Consider the following 16,180-nt stretch of genomic DNA (forward strand, 5'->3'; position numbering starts at 1 on the left):
GTCACGCTCAGCTCTCCAGTATTGGTTTCTGGCGGTGGATGCACATTTTCATGGCACCGGTTTCTGTGTGATCTTTTTCATCGTGTAAATCAACATTTTTGCATCTGATCCGCGGTGTGTTCGTCTAGTGATGAATCTGTCATTTCTATTATGCTGTTACACTGAATAGAGAAGAATAGGAGTTGAATCGTGATTGTCTCTGCTCATGGGCGCTGTCCAGGGTGCTGGAGGTGTAGCGGCGCTGCTGAAACTTTGCAGTTTGTCTTTACAAGTCACGAGTCTCATTAAGGGGGCAAGCATCGACATGTATGTGTACTCTAGTGTGTCTTTTTCTCTGTCTTTCTCTCTAATGTAATAGAAAAGTGTAGCCCCTAGATATAATCTAGGGTTAAGGCAACTATTACCACCATCACTCTAAAGGACAACTAGCATTTAAGTCTCTACCCACAAACTTGATCTACTTAGGGTTACGAAATGTTTTACTTCTTCTCGGTATCACTCCATCTTAATGTCAGATTAAAGCTCACTTTAATTGAAGAGTAATTATGTGTCAGTTTGTTATCCTCGCACGTCCTCATCCTTCCACTAAACGATCTTAAATTAGAAATTTCCTCCGCCTGCTTTAGAGATTGGAGTCCATTCCCGGTGAGGAGCCGGCCGCTTTAAATGGAGCTAGCTCTGACGTCAGCGCCGTTTTAGACATGCGGGTTTGACATCCAATAACCCGATCGAGGCTTTCGTCAGCCCCTTTCTCACAGGAGATCCCTCTGGTGAAGACCAGCGTAGACGGGGGTTAGCCGCTGCTGCAAGCTCACCAAATACAATTAGGAACGAGATTTTTCCCTACACGCAACTGCAGCATCAGTTTATATTCCCAGCTAGAACCACCGTGTAGCAACCATGTCTGTAGCGGGGCTGAAGAAGCAATTCCACAAAGCCACTCAGGTAAGAGGACCGCGACGTCTTGTACACCAGATATTCACACTGAGGTGTCACTTCATTGGAGAGGAGTGGGGATGCGTTTGGACTGTAGAGATTCGCCTTTAGTCGTTTTGGTGCTTAATGGACCTTTCATGCTGCACTCATGTGTAGTAGTGAGCTACTGTAGTTGTGCTCCATCCATACATCAGTTACCCATCGCTGTCCTGGTGCTGAAATGCACTCCAGTGAATAGACTGGCGTGGTGCAGCATTGCACCAAAGGAGTAATTTATTACTCATGTTTTACCCTGAATCCTCCGTTTAGATTTATTATGGGTTATTTGACGCATGACGGGAAAAGACACGATGATTATTCAATGTCATTTCTCTGTGTGGCCGTCTTGGAGGCAGATGGCACGACAATGTGATGATAGTGATGTCGGGCACGTCAGTTCCTCTCGGTACCCTTCAGATGACATTCCGCACCGTCAACACGCACAGAAAACCATCAGAGCTGCAGCTCATGGCAGCCGCTCACACATGTAATGCGCAAGTTGTAGCCTTAAACGAAAGACGGTTTTAAATCTGTGTTTCTTTCAGCCAACCACGGTGGGAACTCCGACGGGCACTGTGTTATGCAATCGTTAAGTGCGCCTTGGCGGAAATCCGTTCCTATCAGCAGCGGCACGCCATGACCCCGGCGCCCTCTAAACGCACTTAAAGGCTGTTGTGGAATACCAGTGATGCTTTTAATTACACCATCCCCATCTACTGCCAAATTATCTGTTATTATTAGATGCCGGTCCAGTGCTGTTCAAGGTTACCCAGAGGCTCATACTATACCACCCATTTTAGTATCCAGAAGCTCAGATTGAGATTTTAACCATCATTAACTTTGCAGCCCATCAGATTGGTGGCTATTGGTCACCAGTGCTCCAGAATGGGACTTTGATGGAAAAAGCCATGGACCGATCTGTCCCTGCAGCCTGCCACTAACTCCAGGGCCTTTGAGTAGCTTTATTTCCGGTGTTATCTTAAGAGCTCCTGGGGGGTGGGGGGGTTGAGGGTCTTAGGGGTGAGTCACAGTGACACTGACAGCCAGCTTGAGGCCCCTCACAGTAGGAAACCTGGAGCGTGGCTGACTCACACACACACACACACACACACACACACACACACACCACTCTCCTCCTTGTTCTCCAGTTCACCCAGCCTCCATATGGGCTTTGTTACAGCTCCCAGTTCGCACCATTCCTCATCCTTATGAGCAATTATCAGTGAGGTGGGAGAGAATAATTAAAATGACTTAATTGTGACACTAATAATGGCATGTCTGTTGAAGGTCAATGTTCAAACTCTTAATTGCATGTTGGATCCGAATAACTGTGAATAAGGTAGCAGTTTCTGATGGCAGGAGTTAATTTACACAATTAACAGCTGGGTTTCAATATGGTGCTACAGTGCAGAGGCAGTATTGTATTTTTAGGTCATTTAAAGCAGTTATTAGTCATTTGTATAGATGTTAATGTCACACTGACATTCAAGAGGCTTACGTAGACGATTTGAGCCAGACTCGGGAATGTTGCGTAATCTTTAAGAGCAGCACTTAGGGATCAAAAATAAAACCGTAAATAAAAACTGTAAAACATACCTGGAAGAGTTGATTTAATAAAAAGAAAAAATAATAATTGTTAAAGCTCATGGTTTGCTGTTAACACACTTCTCAGTTTTAATCAGGAGCTCGTTTTGTCAGATTGGAAGAGCTGTAGACAGCAGCCCACATGGGGCATTTAGACGGCCGCACAGATTGTCTTAATTCTGTGTGATGAGTCTATTGTCACCCATTAGCAGAGCCCTCTCTCACCCTGCAGATGTTTCTTTACAGCCTCAAATGTATCTGTGTGTGTGTGTGTGTGAGGTGGGGGCGCATATGAGCATTTATATCTGTAAAGAGGTGTGGTTGAGTGTGTACATAGTGAATACATCTGAATTAGTAGATCTCACACTACACCATTTTCAATACACAGTTTTATTCCCTGTGAGATTCCATCAGCTCTAGGCTCAAAGTTAGCTGTCTCTGTGGTCTCCTGCCGTCTGTTCCTCAGCTTCACCCCCCCCACCCGCTCCTCAACACACACACACACACACATATACAGACCCTGTCTTCTTCCCCAGACTCCCAGTGGCAGAAGGCTCCCCTCAACCCTCTGTTCCTGTGCCACATCCCTGTAATCCAGGCCCAGACTCACATAGGCAGCAACCCAGCAATCTGTCTACTCACACACACACACACACACACATCCTCCGACCAGACATTAGCAGGACCCCCACTCCAACACAAGGAGAGGGGGGTCAAGAGATTAAGAGATAGCATGAGAGATTTAAAAGAATCAGATAGGAATTTGGCAGAATAGATGTCTGCATTGTTGGTGTTAATTTTACACAAGATGTATAATAGTCATTGGCTCTCTTCTTATTGTCATGTCTAAGGGCGCCATCATAGGAGTGAGTGATATGGACAAAACCTCCAACAAGGTAGCCTATATGTAATTTTATATAGTGATATCAATATATATCACAATATTGTAGATTTTCTGGAAAAAGATAGGAAGTTAATGGATCGAATAACCAGAGATTAATGTTTTTTAAGCTAATCAAGCAAATTAAATACACAGAAGATTTAGGTACTTAATCACATTGATGCAAAAATCATATCAAACCATTGTTGTCAGTAGTCTAATATAAACACAGATATAAAAGGAATAGCTAGGTATAAAACACATAGCAAATCCTCTGAAGGTTGACAAGTTTATATTATCTTTTATCTGTTATATTTTGTCATATTGTCCACACATAATAAGGAAAACAGAGAACAGGGCTTCTTAGTCTACATATCTATGATGTCATAAAATCTCAAGATAAAACATTTCCATGAATAAATGATGGCATGATAACATCAAACTGGTTTATATGTAGATTGGAACAGATTGCATATCCTGAAATGTTGCATTGACCTTATAGCCCCGTGCGTCACTAATTGCTAATTAGCTGTGCAGCTTTGTCTGAAGTAAGTGTACAGCTTGCAAGAGATAAAAATCCTCATTCTTCTGCATGGAGTCTTGCAGCATTTCTTCATTATAGACTTTATGGAGTGTGCTGAGAGAAGCGGCTCATAAAAGGCAGAATGCCATGGAGTGAGGGAGGGATTTAATGGGATGCAAACACACACACACACACACACATACACACATCCTCAAACAGCCTCAGTTTTACCTTCTCACATCCATCACTGAGTAATTTATTTCACACCACCACAATCACACTTTCTCTCTGACAGAGGACAGCTCTCTTTCTCTCTCTCTCTCTCTCTCTCTCTCTCTCTCTCTCTCTCTCTCTCTCACCCAAGGACATCGGGGCTCAGAGTGGTGCATTAATAACGGGGCCCATTTTAAAAAGAAGGGAAGCACAGAGCATGAAGGGTAAACTCAGCAGGTCCACCAGAAACAGCTTTTTAAAATTTTATATATTTATTTACTTGGAAATCCTTCACTATGTCATAAAGTGATATATAGTTGTTCTACATTCACTGTATTTAAGAAAAACATCATATATATTGCTATAAAAAAAAACACGTTATATTCCTCCTCATTACTTTAAGCTAACAAACTGTCTCTCTGTCTGTAATATTTTTGAAGGTGAGGATTGCTTTTATGACGTCACAAGTCATCTTCACCTCAGAGTCAAATGAGTCATGCTTTGAGCAGATGCTACATTCATGATGGCTCTGTTCCCATGGAGAGAGTCATGTATGTGTGTCCTGGTTTTCAGTTGATTTTGTGAGCATGCATGTGAATCTGCTAATGTTCTTCTTTTAAAACTAATGTTTTGGGAAAAAGACTCAACTGCAGTTCTGCTTGTCGTTATATTTGAATCAAACCCTTGTTAAAATACCAGTTTTTTATATTTATCTTAAGGCTGCGGAGAGCATACTTTATCTCAATGGAATGAGCTTGTGCTGCCAGGAGGGAGACAAAAATGTGATCATTAAATAGTACTGCAGGAGAGAGAGATAAGTTGAAGCCAGAGAAAGTGTGCCAGATGCCAGAGTGAGTACGAGAAGAAAACAAAAAAAGAAGAGTTGTTGGGGGGTTTTAGTCTGGCAGCTTTTCCAGATAAAATGGTTGTTTTGCCTCTTGTCAATGTCAGGAGGAGGCTGACGAATTTCCTCACAAGTTTGGCTTCCTCTCTGCATGTCATGGATGAATCTACTGACTAAAGCCTCTGACTTTTCCTTTTTATGTCATGTTTGTAAATTTAGCACCTTTACATGATAAAATCATAGATATGACAGATTCTAGATCCTTTTTTCTGTAAGATTTATGGTACATCTCAAGTCCCACAGCTGCATCTCTGAACAGGATCATATTAGTCCATTTTTGTTGGTACTATACCATACAAGATTTTCATAAGATAAGATGCTATTTTTTAAGTAAATATTGTGTGCTAAACACACTATTATAGAGCTGCAACAATTATATTTTTGGGGAATGGACTGTTGGTTGGGACAAAAGAAGACATTTGAGGATGTCACCTTGGGTGTAGGAAAACAGTAGTCCATATTTCTCACCATTTTTGGACATTTTATTGACCAAACGACTAATTGATTAATTGAGAAAATCACTGACAGATTCATCTATAATGAAAATAATCGTTAGTTGCAGCCCTACACTATTGAGTGACCAATAATCTTGTCTGCAGATCGACACCATATGGATATAAACAGTGAATTAACTTTAATATTGAAATAATATTAAGATATTAATTATGACATCTAATCACAGTGATAGATTTAGGATGGCAGCACAATTGATTCAGTATATCTTCAGTAGCAACAGATTTGTGTAAACACCATGTAATGAGTTTATTTATAAGACACTCACTGTTTGAGTTTTTAAAAAAGATGCTAATTTACAGACAGCACAACTTGTAAACAAGCGGTGCTACTTTTTAAATACTAGCAGCTGAGACTGAAAACGTGATCGCTGTTATTAGTCTTTGGAGCCATTTCTAAACAAACATCTGTAACTATTGTCTTCATAGTGAAGGAACATGTTACAGCAGCATTGTGGATCGTTGACGTGTTTTTAATAGTTTTTGAACAACAATGGAGGTCTACGTCACAGAGGAATAAGATATATCAGGCTTTGGATAGACATACAATACTTTTGAGTAGGATGAGTTCATTGTTTGTTTGCCTCTGCACATGAAATTTGTTGACAGTAAGAAAAATGAAGAAAATCACCAGCTTTACCCTTTAAGTTTGTGACAGCTGTGGAGATTGGAAAGAAATATCACAGGGTGAACTTGGGTACTGTGACAATGTCAGCCATTATCTTTTTGAAATTTCTCTTCAGGTGTAACACATCACTGAGAAAAGCTGTAAAACACAGCCAGTACACCTTTGAAGAGCAGCTGTGCAAGCAGCACGAAGTGTTATATCACCTGTGTTCTATATGGGAACAAAATGATCTGTGTAGATAGCTACACATGTGTACCCATGTGACTGCTGGATTGCACATCTGTCCTTTTTGGTATTTTAAAATCAGCAAGCAGCTATCAAATTTGAACAGGGTATATTTCTTACAGAGAGTGATGAAGCAGTAATCCTTTATTATGTATTCAGTCTTGGTCTGACCAGAGGTTTCCCAGTGTGTGTTGTGAATACTAATATCAGTACTTTGCTTGTTTTAACCATCGTTGTATTGTGTGTAGCATTTTGATTTGTCAGTCGGAAACCATCTCATTTTAGTTTGTAGCTTAAAGGAAAATGATTAAGTATTGTGGAGGTCTTTTCTTGGTCCATTAACTTTAATGCATGTGCACATACATTAAAAGGCATCTCCAGCATTTGTGCTTTCCTTAGAAAAGAGAATGAAATGTGCAAGTGTGCATAGATGTACATCCGTGCGTGCCTGTGCACAGCAGTGGGGTCCTTGGATGTGGCTGATGCCTGCAGGGCTTTAGGGCAGCAGATTGTGAGTGGGTGACTCATCCAGCCTGGATCCTCGCTAGGCCTACTGCAGTGCAGCGTAAAACAGATCCAGCTGGGAGATAACAGATGGGGCGGGAGGGACAAAAAGAGTGAAGCAAGGAAAGAGAGATAAGAGAAGACAAGAAAGAGGAAAGAGAGGGAGATAAAGTAGAAAGCACCCTTGAGCAGGTAGGGAGTGGCAGAGAGAGAGAAGGAGAATTCAGCCAAGATATACTGAACAGAGCGAGAGAAGGAGGAGGGAGTCTGCCAAGTCAAACAGGAGAGAGTGTGGAGAACAGCAGATCTGCAGGGATTCTTGCAGGAGAAATTTGAATTTTGTCACTACAGTTTGCCAATTTTTACTTAGCAGTTCTGAGAAATGAGCGCCATCTTGTTTAATAAAATATTATTGGATGATTTCTATGAAGAGTCTCAGTCATCTCAGTCACACGATACAAGCAGTAGTAGCGAGAGTATGTAACTGTGGTTGTCGTATCACAAGTCAAGAGCATCAATACTGGACGATTCAGCAAATGTTCAATGACAACCTTTTATTTAAACTGCAGTAACTTAAGTGTGATTGAGGTTATGAAAGGAGGTTGTTGTGGCAAATAAACAAGCTGGATTACTAACTGGTCAGAGCGGGCAGCTGCTCTGCAGTCCAAACGCTCCAGGTTTACTGTGTGTTAATTAGTTTGTGTTCATTTACATATTATTGATCATCTGTTTTTTCATATGTACTATTAAAGCAGAATATAAACTGACAAAATAAGGGCCTTAAAGTGGGTTCTTCTTTATTTTTCTAATACTGAGACACTCATGAAGAGGGCCGCTGTCAAAATAGAGTTTCAAGACATTCATTATTTTGGTTTTCTGGTTCCATGTTTAATCAAATGAACCCATTGCAAACCTTGGGCCAGGTAGTATTAAACATTGTTGACATTGATGGTGGAAGAACCCAGGGCTTACTGGGGGCCCATCAACTAATTTCGGCCCCTATAAATACGGCCATGCAAATGGTTCAGGTTAGGGAAAAATTGTGGTTACATTTATTATTAAAAAAGGAAAACTTTTACTGCAAATCTGTGATGGGACTTAAGTCTCTTGCACAAAAGTCACATGTGTTACATACCGATCCATCTCCCTGACCATCTCATTTTCTCTCTTACTTACTCTTCTTTCCGCCTACTTCCTGCATTGGCACTGAATGTTGGCGTTGGCTGTAAATTGCAAAGTGCAGAGACATCCAATATGGACGTAATTCTGCAGGACACTGGGCTGAGTATCAGCTGTAGATGTGTTGTTTTCATGTCTGTCATTGGCTCATGAGTCAGAGGACAAAATCTCCTTGTTGTAACAGTCTCCTAAGAGTTGAACGCATTTGTCCCATCCCATTTAGTACATCCAGTTTTTGCCAAGTGCGGTTCAGCATTGCAGCAAAAGTGGTGCTGCACTGGATCGAGTCCAGCAGTACAGTACCCGCAGCAATCTACCTCCCATCTTTTTATCTTGATCTCTTTCCTTTCCTTACAACATGCACTTGTCATTTGCCTTCCAGCTTTAAAACAAAGTTTTTATTTACCAGGAGACCTTTTCCCTGGGCTTGCTAAACAGACATAAATTCTGGTCTGCTGTCTGACGGGTGCAAACAGTTTATCTTTCAAACAATAAAATCTTTCACTGGTTCTCAGACAGGTTTTGCTATATATTAAAGCAGCAGTGACAGTTTTTTGACTAGTGTACGTGCGAAATGTCACCTCTATCATTTCTCCTCCAGCAAATGTTCTCATTCACTCCCCTGACATCACATTAATCCTTTAGAGACCATTACAACAGTGACTTTTTGTCTATTGACACTTGAGCATGTGATAAACAGAAGCTCCAGAGCTGCTACTACCCTACCTGTAAATACCAATATATCTCACTAAGTCCCATAGATTTACTAAAATTATTAAGTAGAGGGAGGGGAACAAAGCAGAAACTTTGAATAAACTGTCAGCGATACCACTTTTGACATGAATGTGCATGCAGTAGCCGGAGGGTTGAAAAGTGGACTGTGGAGTTGTTCAGTGTTCTGACATCAGCTTTGTTCTAGAGGTTAATGACAGACGAACTCTACCTGTACCAGATCTATTTTTAGCTCGTCCTGTGGTTAGATGCTGTCGGCACATTTTAAATAAGAGCACTGGTGAGATAAACTCATTAAACATCCTCATCCAAAAGAAATGTGAATGAATATGTGGAGAAAAAAAAGAAGCCAGTTTCAAAATCTGTCAAAAAAGAAGGATGTGCTGGGTGAAGAAAACACTGGTGGGTGATATTCTGCAGATTCGCGCCTTCTTATTTTGACAGTGACGCTCACTTGAGGTTTTTGGTTTGTCTGTAGAAAGCGAGCTGCTGTTCATCACTGTCCGCAGTTTCTCCTCCTCCTTTCCCTTGTTTTTTTCCTCTCCCCCCTTTCCCATCCTCCCAGCATCAGTATTCAGGCCATGGTTGATGTTTTATTCACGACTGGTATATTACATATTCTGGGCATCAACCACTGCAGGAGAGACAACCGATAGCATGGAGCTTGAAAAGGGAATTTCTCAGGACCTGTTATTAAGCATTAGGTAAAGGTTTGCCTAATTAAAAAGTGAAAATTAGCATTGGTCCTTTTGTTTTCCAAAACATATGCGTTTAAAGATATTGGCCATTAACATGACTCGCAATAGAGTTCAATTATATTACCCAACAAAACAATACCATTGGGTTTTTCATTGTATGTTGATTCCACTGTTAATGTGTTGCCATTCTTATGGAGTGTAAAGCAATTTACTTTTATACACGGAAACATTGATAAGAATAAATTAAACCACATTCATAAACACACATATACCTCTACTTCAGGGACATTTGGGTCACATCATTATTACGTAAATCTATTACCCAGAGCCTGCAGTTCACTTTCCCCAAAACCCATTCAGCATGTTGGTTATTGGCTTTTGTTATAGCTGCCAACACAGTGTGAATATAATGAAGGGCAATGCAACATCATTTACAGTTATGGATGTGTTTAGAGCCCCAGAGACCTTGCCAAAGGTATTATCTGTGATGTGTGGAGCAGTTTCTCAGAGTTAAAGGTCATTGTCCGAGCAGACATCATGAATCATGAGGTCATATAAGCCACTTGTGTTTTTCATCAATGTTTGAGACAGAAATGTAACATTTTGATATATTCTATAATTTAATTATAGAATATAGCACTAAAAAAGTCTACAGCCACGCTAGCAGCGCAAACCAAACTGTTAGATACAAATAGAGGTCCAAAATTTGTTTCTGGCAGCAGTAATAATGTAATAATTAGCCAGAGGGTGGTGTCAGCCTCCTGCTGTGTGTTGAGAACATGAAAGTGTTATGAGAGTTTGCGGCAATATTACGTAGTTTATTTATGTGAGGATGGTGTCAGCAGAGATGTCGTCATGTTAAGTAATTTGTGAGATTTTCATGATATTACAGTTTGTGTTGGCTAGAAAGATGTAAGGAATCCAATCTTTATTTTTTCTGACTATTTAATAATAATAACAACATTATTTATAGAGTACTTTTCTAAGCAGAGTTACAAAGTGCTTAACAGTAAAACCAACAGATTAAACAGTAAAAATGCTAAAATAATTACATTACAAGAACACAGGAAAAAACAGTGAGGAGCAGAGAAAAATAAGACCAAATAAGACAATTTAGACATGTATGTATAATTTTTGTACACAGTTTAAACATCATCAGTGTTTGCCAAGTAGCACTAAACACAAAGTACAGTTGGAGCTGATTGGAATGATATTAATTGTGGGAGTATTTTGTTGTAAAAAAAAAAAAAAAAAGTAGTGCATAAATTGAATTTTTGACCTGATGATGGTGCTATGTGAAAAGTCAGGGAATCACCAAATTTTGTAGCCTTCACCCTCTGGGGAACATGAATATCTGTACAAAATATAATGGCAATCTATCCTGTACTTGTTGGACTAACCGACAACAACACACAAAATACTGTATAATGAAATAGCATAACATGTATATTATAGCAGATTAATTTTATTCCTTTATTGAAAATTAAGGCAAGAAGATATCTGGACAGGAAAAGCATAGAACCGAAAGGAGGATGGCAGGAGAAAAGATGATAGAGAGAAGCTGTAAAGTCTAACAGAGAGCAGGAAGCGATGGGAAGAGGAAGTGATGGAGTAAGTGGAGAGAAGAGGAGGATGTTAGGAACAAAAGAGGAGTGGGGGGGGGGGCTGTGCTTTCAGACAGCTGTATAGCATCATGTCCTCAATCTAATGCCTAATTTGGCTCATGAAGGAGCAGTAATGAGGGTTGGGAGGGAACAGTCTGTGCTTTTACTGTATTTACATGTCTGCTGGTAGAGTGAGTCCAGCAGAGTTTTGGGCGGACAGTATGTGAGACATTTCCCCAGTATTTAAAAAAAAAAAAGCAATGTTATGTGACACACAGTTAACTCACTCGCCATGTGCGCACACAGCTTCCTCCCACCAACTGCAGAGCTGAGACTGGATGGCTTGTCAGGGATTATACTCAGATTAATCAGAGCACAGTGACTTTGCATCATATTGGAGCTGTGTGTGACTCAGAATCAGAGCACTGCAGCTGTAATCTGTGAAACGTGCTGCATGTGCTGGACCAGACCGCCAAATGTACCATGTGACAGGTCAGAGAGTCATGACTCTTCTGTCCTCTTAATATCAAAGTTGATTTCTTGTGGGGATTTTAATGCTGATAAACCATTTTCACATTCATCCACAGCTTAAGAGTCACCACTGCCCTTTCCTTTATATTGCTTTACACTAAAAAAATACTCAAAAATGTGCAGGGATGATCATGTGAGGAGGCAGATACAGTATATTAAACCTGTTTTAGTTTATATAATTAACTAAATATACTAGACTCTTATATAAATATGAATTATGACTAAACTCTTCTTATAATTGCCCTAATGTTGTTGTTCACCGTGCAGTTGACTAATGAGTATTTAAATACGTTGGTGCTTTGTGTAAACAAGCCTCTTCATTACCTTCATGACTTGTAGAAAGTGCCAGAGGCTTGTTGGTAAACAAAGTTATTTTTCTACAGTACAGACTTAATATGACGTCAATAACTCACAGACTGAGCAGTGGATTAGACATCTTGAATGAAATGCAAATGACAAATATCTTTTTTAATTAGGAGATGGCGGTGGACCATTCATGTAGGTGTGTGTCATTGCAGCCGTGTGTGTGTTTGCAGATGATTGTGTGATTTTTGCAAGAAAACAGATAAAGAAGAGAGTTGAAGACAATCCAGGAAAAGGTTGATTCAGTTGATAAGATGTGTGATTTTTTTTTGTCTTTGTCCCCATCTTAAAATTTTGGGTGTCTAGTCTACATAAAACTCACCTAAATGAGCTTTTTCAGATTCTTCATGTCTAATAATATTGTCAAGGACAGACAGAACATTCTTTTCATTTTTCTTTCTTGGGTGTTTTTCCTTAAAAAAAATCTCTTAATGTAGGTTTATGGATAAGCTTTTTCTTATCCAAGCTTGTTAGCAAAATTCAAGGTGGTGCTGACAGTTTTTGGAAGCGTTAATCACAGCTGAGCTTTTGTACAGCATACTGTATATATGGAGTGGCTGATAAATAGATTAAAGCCTCCATAAATGTTCTTACAGCGTGTGCAGGTCTGAGCTCGAATCCATAAATTATTGATTCTCAACCTACTTTGTTAGTGTGAGTACAAACACTGTTGACCAGCTCTCGTTAAACACCTTTTGAAAGGCTGACTGGACACATTTCCTGCTTTTAGCACATCAGCGTAAATTCAGTCTTTGTTAAGTTTTTAAACTATGAACACCTTTATTATGTGAAGAGATTAAAGAGATAAAAGTTGCCTTTTATTCTCAATTTTTAAGCAAACATGGACAAGAAGTCAGTAAGATACACTGATCTAAACGCTTTAGTAAAGGACAAAGTCACAAGTGTGCTATTTACTGAATTCCCTCAGATAAAGTACTGCAAAATTATCTGCTCTTTGTTTTTGAGTCTACTGGCTTTTTAATCGTTTTGTATTTAACCCTCTATCTATTTAGGGTGTTTTCACTGCAGATTTTTAATGTATCATTTAATATTTTTAGAGCTGCAAGTAACAATTATTTGATTAATCTGCCAATTATTTCATTGATTAATGGTTTTGTCTCTCAAGTGTCATAAAACAGTTTTTAAAAAAGGTGTAAAGGCATATTCACATTGCCTGTTTTGTCCAACTAACTTACTGTCATATATGACAAAGAAAAGCATCAAATCCTCACGTTTTAGAAGCTGGAGCCAGCAAATGTTTGGTATTTTTGCTTGTTTCAGCTCCAAATATTGTATTATTTTAATATTTATTATCATATATTGTATATGTTGAAATATACACGTCTTTTTGCATGTACAGGTTCAGCAACAGCCATCAATATTCTGGGTATCATTACGTTTCTGGTTCGCCTCTCCCTCTCCAATCTTGACCTTCTTTATGGACAGGAAATCTAATCAAACCAGACTGGTGTTGAATAGCAGATAGTCAATATCAAATATACAGGATGTTTTTCTACTGAGGCTTTTCAATTTTCTCGTCTTTTAATAGGTCGTGCCAGCGGCTGGATGTATTTATATTATTGTTTATTATTTATAGCTTCGGGAGGGACTAGTGCAGTGTGATTGAGAGTCTGCAGTAGTGTTTGGAAGGTGAAGAATCTGTTTTTTGCTGGTTTATTGATTTTAGTGTAAATGTACCACTGCTTGTTTCTTCCAGGATCCATTTTCTGTTGTTGTAGCTGAACTCTTTAGCCTGAAGTTAGAAGTAAAAGACATTTATCTTCATCAACAACAATAATGAATCTTCTTTCAAGCTAGCCAGCATTTTTGTGGCTTCAGTCAGGTGTTGTGTTAAAAGTGTGTTGTGTTCAGGGACCAGTGATGAGGTGTTTTGGGAATGTTTGTGTCTCCTCCGTTCTCACAATCAGGTATTGTCTGCACACTCCTTGTAGATTATGATATTGTTTTCCCTAATGGTGCAAATACTGTTTCTCCGCAGGCATGCTGCTGTCACAGCACATACTCTGACATACTGTCCTCTCTCTTTATCTTATTTGTTATCCTGCTGTTTCTCCAGATCCATTTTCACTCACATCTTCTCTTGTCATCTCTTTTTTTTAATTATGAACTTCTGACATGTACTTTATTGTACCCACACATGGCCTTGCACTTGAATAAAATGTGAAGTTACATATAAAATCCAATGGTTTTGCATGTATGATTGTAAGCAACAGTTTATCTTTATTGTTTATTTATAGATTATATTATAACAATGCATTATGTACAGTGTACAAAGCTGGTAATTATAATATTATAGATACACAGAAAAAAATTGATACATACTACACAATAGGGCTGCAACTAATGATTATTTTCATTATCAATTAATCTTTTTTTCTCTCTTTAATTGTTTGATCTACAAAAATGTCAGATAGTACTGAAAAATGCCCATCACAATTTCCTAAAGCCAAAAATAACACATTTAAATTGTTTGTGTTGTACAAGTCTCAAACCAAAAGATATTCAGTTTGCTATCACATGAGAGAGATAAAAGCAAAAGCAAATCCTTACAAATATGAAGATGGAGATGGAACATTTTTGGTGTTTTTTTTTTCTTGAAAAATTACCTGAATGATTAATTGATTATCAAAGTAGTTGCTGTTAAATTTTCTGTTGATCAACTAATTCTTTCATCTTTACTATTCAATACACAGGATCTATTACTTTTAGTAGAATTTCATTTCACTTTATATTCTTTGCTTTCCATATATATTCATTTTTCTGTTACACTTGACTCCTCTTGCTTTCATTTTTTATACCCATGCATGTTACTCTTCTGTAAGTCTTCTACCATCTTTAAAAGTCTTTCTCTCGGTTACATTAATTTTACTTGAAAACTTCCTTTGATTTTTAGATATCAATTTAAAGCTTCAGCATCTTTACTATCTCCTGAAGCTGTACAGTTGTACATCTTTTATGAAACATGGTGTTCAGTGTATGATTTGCACCACTGGTTTCCTCCCATAAAACAAGTTAAACCACATCAAAGAAGTGGCAGAGGCATATCTTAAAGTGGTTAACATGTACAGTTATTTGAGTGTCACTGAACTGACATTTAGTTTTAAGTGTAAAAGTTCATTCTTGACTTTAGGAACAGTTTGATAAAATAATCAAACTCTAGGTCCATTTTAAACGCTTTTTTCACAGCTTTCAACCACATTTCACAGCCTCCATGAGCGCTGATGATCATACGCTAATTAAGGCCATTAGATACTATTGAAAGCTCCAGAATTACTTACTGTAGTTTTGCTTCTTTAGTAAAAGATTTAAGGGTTGTAATTCCATCAGTCAGTGTGGATTTCAGTTAGTTTTTACATGTTTTCATTTGGCTTCATTATTGATTAATGGTCATGTGCTCTGGAGGAGGGGGAGGAGTCTTGGTTGAGGGAGCGCCGCTACGCTCAATGTCTGCACTGAATTTTTTTATATATAGTTTTTATAATCAGTACCCACACAAGACAACAAGTCCAGCTTTACTTTTCTTGGCTGTGTGTGTGTGTGTGTGTGTGAGTGTATGACAGAGAGAGAGAGAGAGCACTTTGTGTAAAAGTTCACACACCTCATGAAGAGGACAAACCAGCGAGGTTCCTCCTGCTACTGTAGCAGCAGCTGTCCTTCCTCGAGGTTTCCACCAGAGACTGAAAAGATAGAAAACCAGTAACTTCCTGTAACAAGTCAAGAAAGCATCACATTTATAAAATGTCTGCTTTGTCACTTTCCCCATAATTTTACCACTGAATGTCATACTCTCTTATTTCTGGATTCCTCTTGTTTATAAAAATTTAAAGATTATATTTTATGCACAGACAGTTCAACTGCCTTCTAATAGCAATAACACATCTTCAGACAATATGAGAACGTCTTTAATATCCAAAATCAGTGAAAGTGTTTTAATTTTTTTTTTTTTTTACTTCTGCAAGAAAGCGAACTGTAACACTGACTGAGGCTGACGTTGGTTTAATGTTGGTTCCTGATGACTGGACATGACTATGATCTTACAGATAAAAGATGTGCTCATGAATCTGTGGATTATAGACATACACACACACACACACACACACACAC

At 38.8% G+C, this 16,180-nt stretch overlaps 1 protein-coding gene across 2 annotated transcripts in view; it reads left to right on the forward strand.

Annotated features, from left to right (window-relative positions):
• The first annotated feature begins 729 nt into the window (after window positions 1-729).
• The window catches only part of sh3gl2a (SH3 domain containing GRB2 like 2a, endophilin A1), a 40,701-nt gene continuing 25,250 nt past the window's right edge, over window positions 730-16,180 (forward strand). For both annotated transcript variants that reach the window (XM_067584874.1, XM_067584875.1), the window contains exon 1: window positions 730-945. In XM_067584874.1, the coding sequence (XP_067440975.1) occupies window positions 901-945 (45 nt within the window). In that variant the 5' untranslated portion in view covers window positions 730-900. The remainder of the gene's footprint in view (window positions 946-16,180) is intronic.

Source organism: Thunnus thynnus, chromosome 3 (assembly GCF_963924715.1).
Source record: "Thunnus thynnus chromosome 3, fThuThy2.1, whole genome shotgun sequence".
In the NCBI taxonomy this organism is placed as follows: Eukaryota; Metazoa; Chordata; class Actinopteri; order Scombriformes; family Scombridae; genus Thunnus; species Thunnus thynnus.